Here is a 19,452-nt window from a genome sequence, read left to right on the forward strand (position 1 = left end):
CCGACGGTCGCTACGTCATCACGAAGTTGATTGGATCCGTGACCCACGACTGACCTTGCACAAAACTGCAACTTCGCTGCGCACTTCAATTCTCAGTACAACAGGAGTGTGTGACTTCAGTGTGTGTGTGCCTGCTCGCGCGCTACACGTGTCCCCACTTCGTCGGTACGAGAGTGTGGCTTCGCATACTAGTACACGAATGATGCCAGGTGTGGGTGATAAACACTGAAAATAAAACATAAACATCACTATAAGTACGGCAAAAGGTATAATATTAATAAATTTATAATTGCTCGAAAACTTATATAAAGTCCTTAGTAATAAATACAATTGTGTCAATATCTATTTTATGAAATAATTACTTTTAGACGACTAGAAATATCCTAACTGTAAACATAACACTCGCACGCTTTCATTAGCACATGCACCGCGCATCACAAAATCTCTTTGCATAGAACTCGACGAGTTCTGTGCAGGTACTAGGTCAGTGATTACACCACATTTTTTACACCAATAAGTAAAAGGGAGCAGTATGCAGTGCAGTGTTCAGAATTGTTAACTTCTAATGCCGGTATACTCTAAAACCTCGTGTTCGGAGAAACTGTCGTCGCTATACTGACCTTTTGTTTAGTTTGATGAAAGAGCTGACTGTGAGTGCAATTTGACGGTATTTTGTATCACCCACTCTTTATTTAGTCGTAACTGTGTTAGAAATTTTATTTTGACTAACGCGTTAACCAACTACTACTACTACTAGGTCTAACCTGTACAGATCTATATGTTAGAAACTTTGACTTCACTCGATATTCAAGCAACCCTCGCGACGCGATCAACGCGCAACTTTTGGTATTTGGCCTAGAAAACTGCCTGTCTGTCATGATGGGGCATGGGGCCGTATTACTGTCACTGATTTTAGTTGCAGTTACTACAGAACTACCCACATGACACAACTGACTGTAGCATCATGTGCTGTGTGCGTAGTGACTGCAACCATGCTGCTGCATGCTGGTACATGGTCCCCGGTGTACTATTGGGGAAGAGAGGGGTGGGGCGGGGTCGTCTGTTTCAGAATTGGGGAAATCCCCTCATTCAAAGTGGGCGTGGTTGGATGAGGTTGGGATGAGGATTTGAAAAGGGTTGGTAAACAGTCTACTAGACACTTTCTACCCCTAGATTGTCTAGTCCGTATTGGGTTGGAGGAATTAGAAGGAAAAGGTCCAAACATTGTGAGTTGTGACTGTGAGTGCATGAATGACATTACACAATGTTACTGAAGCTTGATGTAATTAAAGGACAAGTTCACCTTCACAGACATGTGGGTTGATTGAATGCAGCAATTAGTCACTAGAACACATCAGTGAGAGTTTGAGGAAAATCGGACAATTCGTTCAAAAGTTATGAATTTTTTAACTTTCTGCTCAGTCACGGCTGGATGGGCTTAGAAGACTACTACAGCTTGTGATGTCAAATGTGTACAACAATACAATGAAAGAATAAAGAAAATTCAACATATTTTCACTCTTCTCGCATAACAAAAGAACACTCGACTTCTCTCTTTCAGAAGGCAGGGGGAAATAATATTACCCTGAACATACGTCTGTAACAAGTCAAAGAAATGCACTTTATTCAAAAAGTAAAGTTTTGTGAAATTCTCTTTTTATTTTCCTTATATCATATGCATGTGACATCATACACTGTAGTAGTCTTCTCATCCAGGAGGGACTGCACAGAAACTTAAAAAATGCCTAACTTTGGAATGAATTGTCAGATTTTCCCCAAACTCTCACTGATGTGTTCCACTATGTGCTGCTGCATTCACTCAATCCACATGTATGAAGGTGAACTTGCCCTTTAATTGTGTTTGTGACAGCAAAGGAGAGAATTAATCATCAGCATGATATGTTGTTGCTTGATCCATAGGCCCTATAGGTTTCCTGTAACATGTTTAACATTACTACTGGTACTTGATAGCAGTATTAGGCAGTGTAAGTGGACACATGCATTACATTTTAGAAAATACATTTTATTTGTCATTTATGAGTGAAGAACTCCTTTAAATCCTTTCTCCTTCCTATCACCAGACCTGAATTATTTAGAATCTAGTGCTCTGTTCTTGACCAGGGTATAAAAAGGGAGGTGTTAGAGAAAGATCTCTTCCAAATGGAGAATAAAGAAGAGGTTCTTGATTTTAGTAGTTTTAAGGTGTATATTATCAGAGGAAATGTTGAAATCTTAGAACCTCTATAATATAAATGAAACTTGTTGGTATATGTTATGGAACAAATCCTTTCACTTTTTTCCTTCAGATCTTGTTTTCAATATCTCGTAACAAAAAAAAAAAGAAGAAATATTAGTATCACATTAAAAAAAAAATAACATTTAACCATATTGCAAGCATATGTGCATAATTTTGTTAGTCAGGTTTGGTACCTGAATGTGAAATCTTTTGCTAAGTGGCTAATGCTTTTTACTGCATGTTTTTAAAGAAGTACAATTTTGTATTGATTTTTGTTTGTGCATCCTGTTCCTCTCCTCACTAAATAATTGCTGCCAAAGATATTGAAAGGTACAGTGAACTGCTACTTGCTCAGTTTGTTGTAATTGAGGAATAATGCATATTTGAACAGAAATGCAGTCTTTTATCAAAACAATCTATTAACACCTGCAATTAGAATGCATAACTTCTTTGCAGCACAATTAAAGCAGGGGTACAAAGGAGAGATTCTTGTTTCTTTTCCATCTCCAGCACCTCCCTGGTATAAATATGAGTTCTGTTGGAGATATTGCATCACTCATATTCCATTTATGACAATTATGTGAATTTTTATCATACAATGCCTCATTTTTTTTAAATTACAGTCTGTCTTTTCTTCTTACGTGTTGGGATATATCGTGGGTCAGACTGCAGGGACACACTACACAGGATGCCGTTAAAAACAGCATGCACGCTATCATCATTTGTATTGGCTACACCTGTTGGTCATGTGACTGTGTCGGGATGTCCCAAGGGTGTGCATAAGATCTGCATGGCTGCTCCAAAGGCTCTCCCTCAACTGAATGCTAAGTACGTGAGTCGTGAGTGTACGTGTACGTACATAGCCATATGCAGTCAACACACATTAAAGGACAAGTTCACCTTCATAAACATAAGGATTGAGAGAATGCAGCAATATTAGTAGAACACATCAGTGAAAGTTTGAGGAAAATTGGACAATCGATGCTAAAGTTGTGAATTTTTTAAATTTTTGTGTTGGAACCGCTGGATGAGGAGACTACTAAGGCTTGTGATGTCATATGAGTACAACAGTATAAAGAAAATGTAAAGAAAATTCAACATATTTTCACTTTTTTCGCATAATAAAAAAGCACTTGACTTGCCTCTTTCTGAAGGCAATGGGAATAATATTACCCATAACATATGTCAGTAACGAGTCAAGGGAATGTGTACTTTTTTCAAAAGATGAAATTTTGTGAAATTCTCTTTATATTTTCCTTATATTGTTGTACGCATGTGACATCATACACTGCAGTAGTCTTCTCGTCCAGCGGTGACTGCACAAAAACTTCAAAAATTTATAACTTTTGAACGGATTGTCCGATCTTCCTCAAACTTTCAATGATGTGTTCTACTAATATTGCTATATTCTCTCAATCCTTATGGTAATGAAGGTGAACTTGTCCTTTAAGTCGAATAAATGCCTAAGGTGAAGGTCTTTCCAAGTCCTCTTCCCTTTATACTCTATTGATTTTAATCCCTCATAAGTAAAATTTTCTGTAAGTTGAAGCTATTTTTTTTTTCAGTCCAAATTGATTCGACTTAGGCAAGGTTGACTGTAGGTTGAATACATTGACTGGCACAACTGATATCCATATTAGTGATAACTTGTATTGACAATCAGTATATCCTGAAAGGGGTTATAATTTGAAATACAATCATCTTGAGTAATAACTATAAGTAGAGTTTGGGCATTGTCATTCTCACTGATATTCTTGTACTCATCATTGTCATTATATGAGTGTTCTCCCTTGTATTATTGTCAACAATGTTACTTTTTTTTAAAAACCAATTTGAATTATCACTGGTATCATTATTATCTGACAGACTTATGTACTAAAACTACTGTGATGAACATTATGTGTGAGGCGTATTTTGTAAGGAGATGTGTTGCAAAGATTATTGGAAGTTTGTTGAAATCATCTGGATGATCTTGCTTTTCCCAAATATTACCTTACAGCATGAGGATTCAAATTTTAGAGCTGTAAGCATAGGCTTACCATAAAGGCATATAAATCAAACCCGTTCAACTGGATTTACTAGTTTGCATACTGCCTGGATGAATCAAAATCTTCATCGATGTATACGTCTACAATGTTAAAAGGAACTTGAAAAATGCATGGATTTTAAAGGGGAATCATACTGATGGTCTAAATTTCAAAAGGCTTGATGTAATGAACACCAGACAGTAAGGCAGGCACAAGTTTGGGTGTTACCATACCCCTATACATCAAGGAGACATGTCAGTATAAGCACAGATCTAGTCAAAGCACCTTTAGCCAGACTTTTAAATAAAAGAAACCATATAATTACAAAATAAGTTATACATGTATGATTAGCAGTTAGCATGAGAAAGAAAAAAAGCACATATAAATTCATCTAGTTTGCTTGTTCTCTGTTTCCTCTTCTTATAGATATGTGTGTATATAATTTTGTGTATATAAAGTATAATGTATATGATCAGTAGTTAGCGTCAAGCGTCAAAAACAAGCTCATAACACATATGGTTAGTTCATCTGCTTTGCTTGTTTCCTCTTTACTGATGACAGAAAAAGCTGTAGTGTCTTCGAGGAGCCCGACGATTGGTCACCGGCTTTGAGAGAATGCTGTGACTGGCTAACAGACTACTTCAAGGATTCCAATTCAGTCCTGGACAGACCTTTGCCACCTCTCCATGTAACAGAGTTTAAGTCAGGTACATGTACTTCAGTTTCTGTTACCGTAGTTTGATATGGGACTTTCACGTTATGCTTGTTCAAATCAGTGTTCCTACAGGTATGGGGTATTTTTCTGAGTCCAGAGATATAGCACTTGAATGGAATCATGGGTATGAAGCTGTGGCTGTCAGAGGGATTTTATAGGTTTGGTTGAGATGGGGAGTTCAGATTTTAACATTTTGGGAGATAGTTAGAAACCATTTAGATGGAATATTAAAGAGCATACAGTTCTAAGACGTATTCAAAATTTTATTTGATGAAGATCTGTTTTGAAATGGCTGAGATATCCAAAAACAAAATAAAACAAAGTGCTCCTCATAAAAAAGGTGGGTCCCACCTTTTCTTAGAACCTCTTTGTTTTGCGATATCTTGGCCATTTCAAAACCAATTTCCATCAAATACACCTTGAATTCCTCTTAGGATTGTAAGCTCTTTCATATTTCATAAGAAGTTTCTATTTTTATCTCACAAAAAAAAGAAAAGAAAAGAAAAAGAAAAATGGAAACAATGCTCAATCTAAAGCAAAACTATACCATCCCTTTCGGGCACTCAAGTCCGTTGGTTTATTGCATTTTATCCACAGTGATACATGTACTCTGCAGTAGTCATGGGAACCAAGCTAAAAAGACAGCCAGAAATATTGTTGTCATGGGATTGTAGATTTTGTACACTGATGGTGTCAGGATATATATTGGAAAACATTTCCACCTGAGCAGGGGTAATGATAGAATGCCCCTGAAGCAGTATATATAAACTGCAGTGGAAAAAGTAAAAGTAGCTATGGATGCTAAACATGGCTTGGCTGCAACTTATTCTCAGGGTAATTGACATTTAATTGCCTTACTGTATTGGTCTTGATTCTCATTCTTCTCTTTTTTTTTCTTTTTTTTTAAGTGACTCTTTGTAGAATGAATGTGCTATTTCATCAACCTTGCAGCATAAGTGTCTCTGTAAGGCAGATGGGTATATACGTGTACAGTCAAATCTCTCTATAGCGACTGCTAAGGCAGTTTTGACCATAATACAGTAGAAGAGCTCTGACTTTACCACCTCCTTCAGAAGACAGGGAGAGTGATATTACCCTGAACATATGTCAGTAGCAAGACAAAGGAATGTGTACTTTCCATAGAAAATTAAATTTGTGCATAGATTTCATATGGTTGATAAATTTTGTGAACACCATTGATGCTTTCTTGTTTTTCTCTTCACAGAAATCATATCCATTCGATAGATTTGTCATCGGCAAGTGTTTTTGAAGCAAAAACAGACTTTGAAAAAAGTCTTCCTTAGCCAGGCAGCCCCCTTTGAGAATAATGGCTAACAAACTTAAACCTGTTGCCGACATGTTAAAACCCCCTGTGGACCTTGCAACACCCTGTATTATGATATTTTATCAGTTATAATTCTCATTTCCTCAATTTTGTTATGTTTGTCTGCTTGCTTTATAGATTCCTTCTCATCTCGAGTCTGGGAGAAGATGGTGATGGACATTCCTGTTGGACAGACGATGAGCTACGGCCAGCTGGCTGCTCTGATGGGCAAACCCAGAGCTGCCAGGGCTGTGGGTGGGGCAATGAGACTCAACCCCACCCCTCTGGTGGTCCCCTGTCATCGTGTGTTGGCTGCTGATGGTAAACTGGGGGGATTCATGTCGGGGCGGGGACTCCACGTCAAGGAGTGGCTCCTGAAACACGAGGGTGCCAGTTTCTGAGGGCCTGCTTCCCAGCCAGCATATCAACCTGGGTCGCTACCGCCTACTTGAGATAACAAAATATTGATCTTCACGCCAATTCTGTCTTATGCTTTTCAATTATTGGTAAAGTGTATATGGATTTATTACGACAATCAGTTAATAGAATGTTGAATTCTGCACATGATGATCATTGCTACAGTCTTGTCAAGGACCCGTCAGTAAGAAACGGAATATATCTTGAGCAAATACATGTATAGGCTTTGAATGCTATTTAGTGCTGCTCACTGCACCCAGGTTGACTTCCCTCGAGTTCAACCTTGCCTGTCACAATCCTCTGCTGCAAAATACAAAGAAGGTATTCAATCCTTCTGTATAGTTGTGAAAAAGAATAATTTTCAGATGAAACAAATTTACATAATTTTGTAGACCTTAGAAAACTCACATTCATCTCAGTTTAGTGATTATTTTGACCAACTCTCTTTATACCCAGTTATTACCCATGGAAATGTAATGCATGCTGTGCTTTATAATCTATTTGGATCCCAAAGTGACTGGTGAAAACAAAAGCATGTTGATATGCCTTCAATTATGATATGCATAAAGATATACAGAATGGGTGCAGTCAGTTCATTCATAAAATATAAATACATGGAATCTGCTCTAGAGTAAATTAAAAAAAAAAAACAACCTATTAAAGTTGCTGTCACACACAATATAACATACGATTACATTCCATGACAATGCATGCCAATATTGATCTAAAGCTTCCCTTGTGTAATATTCACACAGACACACACACACACACACACACACGTTGAAGTACCAGATATATACTAGCAATTAGTTTGTTTTGTACATTTGGCACAGGAACATGCCTGTGTAGATATAGAAATGTTGATGGAAAAGAGATTTAATAGATGCAGATGGAGATGTGTATTAACCATTGTAATACAAAAGACACTTACGTGTTTTAAAGTACATGTAGTACCATTTGTCAAATATAAAGAAAAGTATAAATACAACAGTATTGAAATGGGTCATCATGTAATTAAATTTATAATATGTATCAGTACTGGTATAGAATGATATAAGTGAAATAAAAACTCACCTTTTGCCAAAATATTTTAACTGCAGTATTACCTTGATATGTATTACCTAGAACGTTAAACTGTTTTTATTTTTGTTGTTACATTTATACTCAAATTGCTTGTACAATGTATTTTGAACTTCAAGCTCATATAGAACTATTCTGCTATCTTTGTTTGTTGTTACTTCCCCAGGTATTTGACAAAGAGTAACTCTACATCTCCATTTCTTTGGTCCAGTTACTTTGATGTTCTTTTGAACACTTTGGTATACTGAATGGACAGAAATACTGTCAGTATCTGTAGCTGAATGAGCGATGATGAAAAAAAAAATGACTGATAAATAACATTGATGTGCCCTTGTAATGTGTAAGTTTGTGTAAATGCTCTGCAGGCACTAGCTCTTGTTTTTCATGAAACAACTGGTATGGAAACCATCCCATGGCTGGAAGTGCAGTTGTTACAAATGGGTCAAGGTTAGAAGGGCATTTCTGTCTCTCAATGACAGTGTGTGTGGACACCCACATAGGGGCGGATCCAGGAATTCTGTAAGGGGGGGGGGGGGGCACAACTAATATTTCTGGTGACACTTCTGGGTTTCATTTCATTTTTTTTTCTTTTTATTTCTTTTGTTTCTAACGAAAAAATAAAGGGGGTGTGCGCCGGTTGCGCCCTCCTCTGGATCCCCCACTGCATATTTGTTATACATTGTGATACTGAATTTTCGAGGTTGTGGGGTTGGTTTTTATGCCTCTGCAACAAAGTGTCACAGAGGCATTACCTTTCTATGCTGGGGACCATGGGCAGTGTGTACAATGCTGCGAGTTTGTCTCTACCAACAGACACTCGAGGCACACAAAGGGTTAAACATTTATATTGGCTTTGGAGTTCAAAGTGGAAAACTTCAGGAGGAATTCCACGACTCACTATAAAACATGTATATGTGCATATAGTACATTGCCTTTTGCCAAATGGGCGATGCTGAGACAGCTGATTATATCTTTCATGTTTTTTCTTTGTACGTTTGTATGTGTATTCAGATCAACTTGCTTTGAAAGTCCAATAAAACATGCTTTTATATGCCACTTTGTCACACATCGTATGAAACACCTACAAGCGTGATATGTTTAATAATTAATGTACATGTACATGTAGAAGGCAGAGATATGGAAGTCCGTGGCCTGTGGTGTGATAGAGATTGCTCAAATTGAGGTAAATGGCTTTCTGATTTTACAGTGCACTCCCATTATAACAAATGAGGTTACAACAAAGTAATAATTCAGGCCGCAACATTATCCAGTGTATGTTTTTTATTGTGTATTTGTTCAGTAATATGAAATTTCAATAGGCTGTATAACGAAAGAAAAGTGTCAGTCCTGAGGACTTCGTAATGATGGGAGTCCATTGTACTCTATTTATCAAAGCCAGTTTGGAAATGCCATGAAGTTGCACTTCAGAATGATGGTCCTGCAACATCCACAACAATTCTATAATGATATTTGGTGATTTTCATCTTGGCAATTTGCTGTGTCATGCTTTATCAACATTCTCCTTTTAGCAGAGTTTTCATGAATATGAATTCTGACATTGCTACATCACATTCATTGAGTACTGCACCTTTAGATAGCTGCATCTAAACTTAGAATTGCAAGAACAAACTTTTTCAAAGGTTTCCATGCATACCCCTATTACAGCATAATTTCAGAATATGATCAAACTTCCTTTCCTTTTTGACACATCAAGCAAAAACATCTCTCAGGAACAAGCTGTGTTATTGATACTTTATATGACTGTATGAAATCTGATTAAAATTATGCCAATATTTCATCTCCTCAAAAATGTTAAAATGACAATGTATAGATTTTGGCCTAGATATCCATGAGAGCCGATTCCACATTTAGACAGTTGCCCAGCAAAATTACACACACCAACTCAATCATATTTCTTGATGTTGGTTTTATTCAAAGATACAGAAGTTGCTTGCAAGCCATTGGTGATAACATACACTGTATACACTACATAGTACACTGTATATTTTGAGGCATTTTCATCTTCACAAATTTTGCAAATCAACAAATATTCACAAAATTAACTCACAAAAATATTGTCTCCCACATCATAAATGTCGGGTGCTACATAAGCGCTTGCCCGATTGCCTGGGGCAAGTGAAATTCAAAGTCAGGCAAGCATTAAAAGTTTTGAAGCCACCTTTTTTCACTTTTCCCCCTTGAAACCCATGAAGTCAACCATACAGACGCCCAAAGATAATGACCATCTAATGATGCAACATGCTTTAATTTCATTTCAGGAACTTCTCAACACTTCTGTGGAAAAGCCCCAATACTATGCAACATCAGCACTCGATCGAACCAAGTTATAACTCCAATGTGTTTTAAGTGTGTGAATCAGTGTGTGCTGTTCGTTCATATGACTGTTTTATCAAGCCCTGACTTAAAGTGATTTTCTATATCATTTTCTAATATTTTTTACTTTCTTTTCGGGCAAGTAAAACTCTTGTTCGCCAAGTGTTCTGCAACAATATGAAAATTTGCTTGCCCAAACAGGCAAGTGGTAAAGGAAAGTTACACGTAGCACCTGCCCTGAAATGCACTATACAATGTACATCATCTCTACGATGGGAAATCACCAAGTCTTCTTGTGAATTAGAATGCTATGTAATATCTATTCCCATTCCATCATTGTGGTTCTCAATCACAAATCTGTCTTCCAAGTGCAGTGCACTTCATGTGGTGTACTGTTATAACAAACACGGTTCTTGTTACAACAAAGTAAAAATTCAGGCTCCAAAATTACCACCTAGATATCTGCACGAAGCATAATAAACACAAATGTTCGGCTATAAAGAAATTTCGATATAACGGGGGAAAAAATAAAAGAAAAAAGGTCCCAAGGACTTGGTTACAATGGCAGTGCACTGTACCAACTTACAGAATACATGGCGTCTACAGCATCGCATGAGTTTCTATGGTGACACAGATGCACAAGGACCAAGTGACCTGATGATAGGTGAATAAAGCAAATGTTGGGCACTGTGTCTGAAAGTGTTCTGTGCATGCTGCATGCCCAAATGCTGGCAATACATGCTTTACAGTCTTGCTCTGATTTCATCATCGCATTCAACTGAAGTTGGCTTTGCTCATCAGCGCAGGCTTCAAGGTCCAGCCCAATCAGTTCTCTGCCATTTTCATGTCCTCGTCCTCCTTCTCTTGCGACTCTTGCTCCTCTTCTGCCAAAGTTCTCTGCCTAAATTGCTCCCAGGCAGTATCGGATGGTAACACTGGCTTCCCTGTCCTTTTGATGAGGAAATTATAGTTCTTGGGGTTATCCAGGGCCTCCTCTATTGCTGCCTCCATGGTCTCCATGGTGATGAAAGATTTACTTGCCTCCTAATCACATCAACAACAATGACAACATCAGAGTTAGAACCACTGTCAGGTTTTACTATGTATTAATGATACACATGTGTGAGTTCCTCTCAAATCCATTGGCACTTTATTCCCCCAATCAATGCACACAATGTGCACCATTTCATAAAGCTCTTTAGTACTACATTGTATAACATGTATTACTAATATACAAATACTACATATCTTTACTTTTATTGTAAGTTGAAATAAATGCAGTTTCTATGGCAGCAGTAGCCATGCAGCAACCAATCAGATTTGGTGCTGAATACGCTTGAAAACGAAAAGACATTCATATGCCAGCCAATGTCTAGATGACAGTGATCCACAAAAGGGATGGCGAGATAACTGAAGGCTTTTTAGCTAAATGTAACCTTACTGGCATTCATATCTAACTTTGCTAAAACCTGCACTGATCTGTTGCTGTGCTTCCAGTGATATCAGCCTTTGAATAACAACTTTTCTCAAGGAGGGGGATAAATTCTCTGCTAAATCTCAACACTTTTCGTAGAACATAATATCATTGCTCACAAGACGATCTCCATACCTTTTCACGTTGGACCAGTTCTGTCAACCTTTCCACCTCTTCAGCTTCCCATCTTTCCTTCTCAAGCAGCCTCTGTAGATTTGCTTCTTCTATCAATCTGGCCTTTGCTGCAAGCTTCTCAGTTCTGCAATCACAAGGAGGTGGGGGGGGGGCAAAATGGCAATACTGAATCAGTACACGTATATGATATGAATTGAGATGAAATGTGCTCCCTTTGAGACATGAAAACTGGTGGCAAGTCATGCACAAACTAGAGGACATTGGAGAACTAGCAGTGAGCCAGAAGTTAAGCCTTGAAATAAAAAACTGCATGCAATGCAGACATCGTTTATGGTATACCATGGAGCACGGTAGCTCCATGGGTATATCATACATGTACTAACTTTCACCACATTTACAATGTAGCCACATACATGTACGATTACCAGGTATTCAAAGGTCCATAAAAGCGATGCATACCAACCAATGTTGAGTTACATCAAATACTCGTTGGTAATTCCGTGAAGTTGGGGCACAAAGTGTTACATTTTAGCATAACTCAATACTAATTATGCTATACATATATTGTTTATAGGTTTTACATTTGTATTGAGACCATACATTTTCCTGGAAATTTTGTGCCATTCAGACTCAATTTTGATGAAGTTATTAAAACAATATATAACGGTGTCCTGTAGCATCATGATAGTTAAAATCTGGTCCTAAAAGACAAATTAATGCAATTAGCTTGACCAAAATTTGATATAATATGCATAATTACTAGATTAGTCAGATAGCTAAATATCTTAACTCTCCTTGCCACAGTTTTACTCTTACAAGAAAATTACACAATGTGTCACTATGCTACGCGGTGTCCACCAAATGTAACAAAAAAGGACACCGCATGGCATCGTGATACATTTTGTAATTTTCTTATAAAATTAAAACTGTGTACAGGAAATTTGAGATATTTAGCTATCTCATTCATATCTTGTAAATGCATATTGCATCAAATTTTGGTCAAGCTAATTGCCATAATTTGTCTCTCAGGACCAAATTTTAAAATATCACGATGCTACATGGACACGTCACGATGCTACAGGACACTGTTACATATTGCTTAATAACTTCATCAAAATTGAGTCTGAATGGCACAAAATTTCCAGGAAAATGTGTGGCCTCAATGCAAATGTAAAGCCTACAAACAATAAATGTATAGCATGTATTGAGTTATGCTGAAATGTATTTTTTAAATATCACGATGCTACATGGACACTGCCCCAACTTCATGGAATTACCCATATACACATTTCCTGGGATATCAATGCTTTGATATTGCACACATGCATCACCATCAGTTTTAGAAATGAATTGAAACAGTGATTGGGAGCAAAACCTGTGGCACATTGACCCAGGAGACCATTACCCCGTCTTTAATAAGATGGGCTGATTTGCTATATTAAACACACATTTCCCATAGACACCTGCCCGAGTATACTCCGGACTAGTCTTCAAAGGGATAAAGATAAATTACACAAACAAACAAATGAACAAAACTCTTCACTAATACCTTTTTGCTGCAATCCTTGCATTCTCTTCTTCATTCCAGAGGAGTATATTCCTGAATTCTTCTTCCTCCTCCCTCTCTACCTGTTCACTTGACAGCCCTTCAGCCGTTTCTCCCTTCTTCCTATGCAATTCTTCGGCAAACATTCGTCTGATGGAGAAAACCCAAGAAAATGTTTGAAAGCAACATTTTGAGAATTGATTTTTGATAGGCTGACAGTTATGAATAACATATGATATACAATCAATGACATCACAAGTCAATTGAATATTTCCAGTCAATAATTACAAGATATGTAGCCTGTAGATGCTCCATGGATGAGAGCCATTATTCTGCAGGGATGTCAGATAATACAAACTACAAATTATACAAATACAACCGCAGCAACCTTGATTACACTGAACATTCTGACATACCCTGGTACAGAGCTACACATCTATCTGTGACTGATTGATGACACAACAATGTACAATTGTAATAATGGCTCAAGAGAAATATGGAGAATGCATTCCATTTTCTATAAGCAGGGTGTTGCTACATCAGTACATGTCAGAACCACAACCACAACTACTATCAGAGATATCTGAAAACAGAAACATTCATTATGAATGTGTTTCTACTGAGCGATGAAAATTCGAGGTGATGCGAGGCGATGCGAGGTGATTCGCGGCGATGCGCGGTGACACCTCAAATTTTTCCTCAGTAGAAACAGATCAGGTAGTGGCCGATGTGTGGTGATGCGAGGTGCTCCGTCGTCCACCTTTTGAGGTGGTCGATGCCTGGTGATGCGAAGGACGATTTTCAGTAGAACACACTGGGTAGCGAAATTTGTGGTGTACCGGAAGTTTCGAATTATTGGGAGCTTTCGCCCCGCGCTTTTAAAATCGGTTCATCGCACACTCCGACACTTGTGTACACAGCGACAGTAGTTTCGCGCACACATCATGCCTCGTACCAACTCCTACTAAATACATGAGGTGGTACATGTGAATTGTGTGCATTCATCTTCTATTGTTTGCGTGCCTAACAGCCTATTAGTATTATACTACAGTACATTATACTCTTGACTTTTACACTGCGTTCATTCTCCCATAATATCGTATCGTCTCGAAGTTGTAGATTCCTTAATTCATTTTCGTTGGAATATTAACGTTAGTATGTGGCAGCCCCGGGAGAGCATTAACTGGACCCTCGACCTGCAACGATTCCTAATAACCAAGTGGTAGGAAATGTTGGTGAGGGGCATTTTGGACGGAAAGACTACTATGGCAGAAAATGGCAGAGGCAGCGCGTTCCGATATGTGACCTGAAAATATGTGACTTCAAGATTCACCGCATTTAGCACGTCACCTCCCATCACCGCGTAGTTTATCGCTCAGTAGAAACAGCTCGAGTGGTAGTAAAATACGAGGTGATGAGGGAGACAAAATTCGCGGTGATGCAAGGTGATGCGAGATGCTCTCAGAAGAAACACGCTCTATGATACATGTATTACCAGGAATACCAGGCAGGCAAATTGGGTAGTAATAATGGTATCAAAACTAACAGATATAATTTTATCAATCAATGACATGAGACTTGATGCACAATCCCGGCCCGTGACCTCGAGGAGTACTTTAGAAGAAGAAGAAGAAGAAGAAGAAGAAAAAAAAAAAAAAAAACGCACCAAGGTTCAACCTCCCATGCCAAAATTTTAGATTCTATAGTAAATTTGAAATGTAATTATATGTAATAAATTCAAAGCCATTTTCAATCTCTACAAAGTAAATTTAACTCATGAATTGCAGTAGACTTTTAGACCTAGAGTAAAAGCCCCAATTTTTGGACACTTTGCAATATTTGTTCACCTCAAATTAATACTCTACAAAATTATATCTATAGTAATGTATGTTAAATATATCAACCTACTTTTTCCCAATATTGATTTTGTTAAATAGATCATAAAATTTCACAGAATCCCCAAATAATATCACCTTGTCAATTCCCCAAAATTCGGACAGCCTCTCCAAAATTCAAACACGCGCGCAATGTCAATACGCATACAAGGCCGCTGAAAAATCCATGCGCGCCATACCTTGTCGGCGCAAGGTTGCATCGGGGATGTGGCACCCATTCGTGTCCGAATTTTGGGGACTCTGCACTTGCATTCAGCCCCTGTACATGTATTCACTGCATCGGCACATACAGAGATTTTGTTTTTCTTTTGTGTTTTTGAGGATACCATCACACTCTGAGCTTGCGATAAGCGAAAAATCTCGCAACAGAACGGCATAATTTTTCAATTTTTAGCGCTTTTTCGGCGACCCCGATTCTTTACACAGGACCTAATTCGCGCGCGCTTTGGAAAAGTTGCGGCGATTCTGCGTTTTTAACGGCAAAATTTGGGATTTTAGATGGGATTTTTGGAGGTGACTCAGGCACTTTCCTGTGGTGAATGAGTGTGCCAGTATGTAATATTGTGAATGAGCATTATGAAGTTAAATTCAGTGCTCGAACAACTTACTATTACTTTAGTCAATAAATGTATTAGTAAAGTCGTACGATATAGTGATTGTATGGAGCATTTGGCTTGCCGTAGTCATTCGTGCGGTAATTTTTCAAACGAAGGCGGCGATGAATTGGGGAGCGCTGCAAAGAAGTGGAGGAAACGACCAGAAAACAGGAGGAAACAGTGGAAGAAGTGAGTCAAAATGTTAACTGATTAATCCTGTATATATTTTTTCCAGATTGGTTTGAAAACCAAGCTGGAAAAAATAATAATAATCATTTTTATGCGGGGGGAACTGGGTCAAAGTTGCGTTGAATCGAAACGATTCAAACCGTCGCAATAGCGTATGTATCATCAATCATGTCAATAGTGTCTGTCTAGATTTTATATGAAGCGAAAAACTGACCCAGCAAATGTCATCATTATTTATAAATGAGAAGTTTTTCGCGGAATTTAATAGACAGACTTGTCGGTCAATGTTTAATAGTGCATTAACGTACAATTGTAAGCGTCGGCGTCAGTTCGCGAAAACAACATGTCACGAAAATGTCTATGCCTATGGCCTCATCATTCGCGAAAATATCTGTACGCAAAAATATAAACAGCGTAGGCCTAGAGGTCTCAGTAAGACAGATAACATGAGGAGTAAACCAATGGTATCTATCTCTTCACACTTTCACCAAGTTCACGGTGGGTTTGTTATCTGACGTTGGGACATGTACGGGCTGACCGTACAATATATCACTACGTCAGACAAAAAGCCCACCGTGGCCGTGAAGAGACTGATCTAGGACTTTACTAGGCATCGGTCTCTCTTCTGTACATGTAGTTCTACTGTGGTCTGTAGACCACTATTCATTTGGTTATGGCTACATGTAGCACTTCCCCTTCAGCTGGTAGTAATTGATCAAGGACAAGGTTGTTTAAGTGACATAGATAATTGGTAATAGATTACCGAATAGATCTCAGAGTTGTCTTGTAGTGAGGCAGTTTCTCACTGAAGAAAGCTTGCTCCCATGGATCCCTCGGTGTAGGTTCCCTCACTCTTCCCTCCTTTGATTTAGCCTTGGGATCTGTCCGCCGTTTTCTCCACCGAATCTGTTGAAGCTGTATCGACGTTCCTGCGTTGACTGGTGCCCACAGACGCTCGATAGCTCCGGCATGCCATAGCGAAGTTTTCACTGAATTTAGCATTCTGTTTGAGAGCAACTATGCTGCGGGAAGGAAAAAGGGTCAACCAAGTAGAGTTCTATTGCTTTTCTGCTGCCAAACCTTTGTATGTTGATTGTTTGGCAATTATGGAAGACACGATTCGCTCGGTCCGCGGTGAGCGTGAGCAGCATGCGTCGGCGGCGAGTGTGCATCACAGAGTAAGAGTCAAATTGGTAAGAGTTCTGTGGTACACATGTGTGCATGGTTCCCAGGGCCTAATGCATGCGCGCGCTATATGAATGAGGTATCAGAAAGTCGACATATAAAATACCGCTTTTTAAACCGGCCATTCGGCACCACCACCGTACCACGTCGCGCTGATATACTTTTTAGTACAATATGCAGGGCTCGACACTAACTTTATTTTTCGGTGGCCCGATGGGGCCACCAAAATCATCAATTTCAAATTTTTGGTGGCCCGAGAGAAAAAATTGGTGGCCCGGAAAAAAAAAAACATTGATAAAAGTCCATTTTTTTTTAATAAGTCGCACACTCACTGCATGCACTGATTTCCGGCGCAAGGAGTTACGAATTTATTGACACACTTTTCAAAAAATTTTGGTGACCCCAGGTGGGACACCAAATTTGCCCTTTTCTGAAATTATGTGGCCCGACCTTCATTTTTGGTGGCCCCGGGCCACCGGGCCACTGTTAGTGTCGAGCCCTGCAATATGTATTACTAATGTTTCCATGCCAATTCGTTCCTTTTCTAATCAGGCCCGTAACTAGAATTTTTAGGTGGGGGGGGGGGGAGGTCAGAATTAAAAAAGTGGACCACTTCCTGGTTTAATCAGCTGACAAGCAAAAAGTAAAAAAGAAAAAAAAGGCATCACCGCAATCGGTGCCACTATATACAAGCCTCCTTTCATTTTTTTTTTTCCAAACGGGGTTCCACCACTCATTTTTTGTTCTTTTATTCTATTTTGGCTACTGGCAAACGGGGGGTTCCGTGGAACCCCCTGAACCCCTACCCCCCTAGTTACCGGCCTGCTAATGTTATATTTCCATAATGACTTACAGTTTTGTTTGTGAAGATATGCTACCACGAGTCACAAACCTATGATTCAAAATACATTAAATTGTCACAAGGTGCAGTTCGAACTGATGTGTTTCCATTATCCAGTTCTAAAGGACTGAAGTCACATCTACTGAGTGGCTTCTAAAGTACGGGCTTGAACGCGAAGTTATTTGACTTGTTTACTGACATGACTCGATCCCCTCTCCTCCTTTGAAAGAGGCAAGTCAAGTGCTGTTTTGTTATGGTAAAAAAGTGAATATAGTTAGGTTAAGTTTTCTTTATATCGTTCGTTGTATTGACATTAAAAAAAAAAAAACGTAGACTTATCCAGCAATGCTGCCCAAAAACTTATAAAGATTTGTAACTTTTGAACGGATTGTGCAATTTTCCTCAACACTGTCATCGATGTGTTCAATTAACATTGCTCCATCCACTCAATCCACATTTATAATTATTTGGGTGAACTTGTCCTCTAAATAACAATGAGTAAAATCACGATGGGTATATATGAACATCTCCTCTTGAGTCTCAAGCATTTCTTATCAATAACTATAATTTATATTTGAATATGTACTACATATTTTATTAGTATTTGAGATGATCGTTAATATATATAGTGCCATCATATTGTATGCAATAATTTCACATTTCCATATGAAGGTACCAGGACATCATTAAAAGGATAAATGCAACAATGATGGTGTTTCAAAGGAATGAGAGAAGACATCTGCATGCCTGTATCTTATATGGGGCAGCTTACGTGACACGCCCTGATCTCTTTGGGACTCTAATGAAATACGGTGTCGCGTTGTCATGGGGCGAACCAGAAGTTCGTCGAGCGGTCTCGATCTCTGCGCTGCGCACTCATGTTCAATAGTTACGTAATATATAGACAGCCATACAGGTGATTCGATTCGAACCTTGAACCGTGTAATGATTAGTTAGATCTACCAGAATTCTACATCACCTTCCTCCATATCGTCCGTGTAATGATTTAGATGTGTATTTTGAATTCAACTCTTTAGCCGTGAATTGCTGCATTTTCTCTATCCTGGTTTTTATAATTAGGGAAAAGTGTGCACGTGAATCCAGCGTTCGGAAGCAGCAGCGGCCGGTGGTGCCCCGGGGACGTTGCACGGTGCAGCTAGCAGCTGTACGTCGCTAGCAAACAAGTCGTGCTCGGGGGGAACTCAGCTCAGGCAGGCAAACCTTTGTTTAACCCACCTCCCTGACCTTGTTATGGCAGTACCTACGGCTACGCCTACACGAATATCTCCTAAGACCTGTGTCGACTTCCACTTGCTAGTTTGGAGTGTACATATCGCATCTACATGCTGGATCTGGATGTTGTTCTCCTCAGCTGTGAGCCGTGACACGAGCTTTTGAAGATCTGTAATGTAGGTTCTGCTGCACTGGGAAGTAACTTCAAGCTGCTGAACATCAACT

General features: G+C 38.8%; 2 protein-coding genes across 2 annotated transcripts; one reads left to right on the top strand and one right to left on the bottom strand.

Moving 5' to 3' along the window:
• Positions 1 to 516: 516 nt before the first annotated feature.
• On the top strand, positions 517 to 8,871 carry LOC140241675 (methylated-DNA--protein-cysteine methyltransferase-like). The gene is made up of 4 exons (XM_072321416.1): positions 517 to 650; positions 2,902 to 3,064; positions 4,825 to 4,970; positions 6,441 to 8,871. The coding sequence occupies exons 2-4, from the start codon at positions 2,925 to 2,927 to the stop codon at positions 6,701 to 6,703; spliced, it is 549 nt and encodes a 182-aa protein (XP_072177517.1). The 5' UTR covers positions 517 to 650; positions 2,902 to 2,924; the 3' UTR covers positions 6,704 to 8,871.
• An 840-nt stretch (positions 8,872 to 9,711) lies between these two features.
• On the bottom strand, positions 9,712 to 17,133 carry LOC140241549 (small ribosomal subunit protein mS26-like). The gene is made up of 4 exons (XM_072321285.1): positions 16,732 to 17,133; positions 13,292 to 13,438; positions 11,743 to 11,866; positions 9,712 to 11,177 (listed from the first exon to the last, which is right to left on the bottom strand). The coding sequence occupies exons 1-4, from the start codon at positions 16,968 to 16,970 to the stop codon at positions 10,959 to 10,961; spliced, it is 729 nt and encodes a 242-aa protein (XP_072177386.1). The 5' UTR covers positions 16,971 to 17,133; the 3' UTR covers positions 9,712 to 10,958.
• Between the last annotated feature and the right edge of the window lie 2,319 nt (positions 17,134 to 19,452).

The sequence above is a fragment of the Diadema setosum genome, chromosome 18 (assembly GCF_964275005.1).
Source record: "Diadema setosum chromosome 18, eeDiaSeto1, whole genome shotgun sequence".
Taxonomy (NCBI): Eukaryota; Metazoa; Echinodermata; class Echinoidea; order Diadematoida; family Diadematidae; genus Diadema; species Diadema setosum.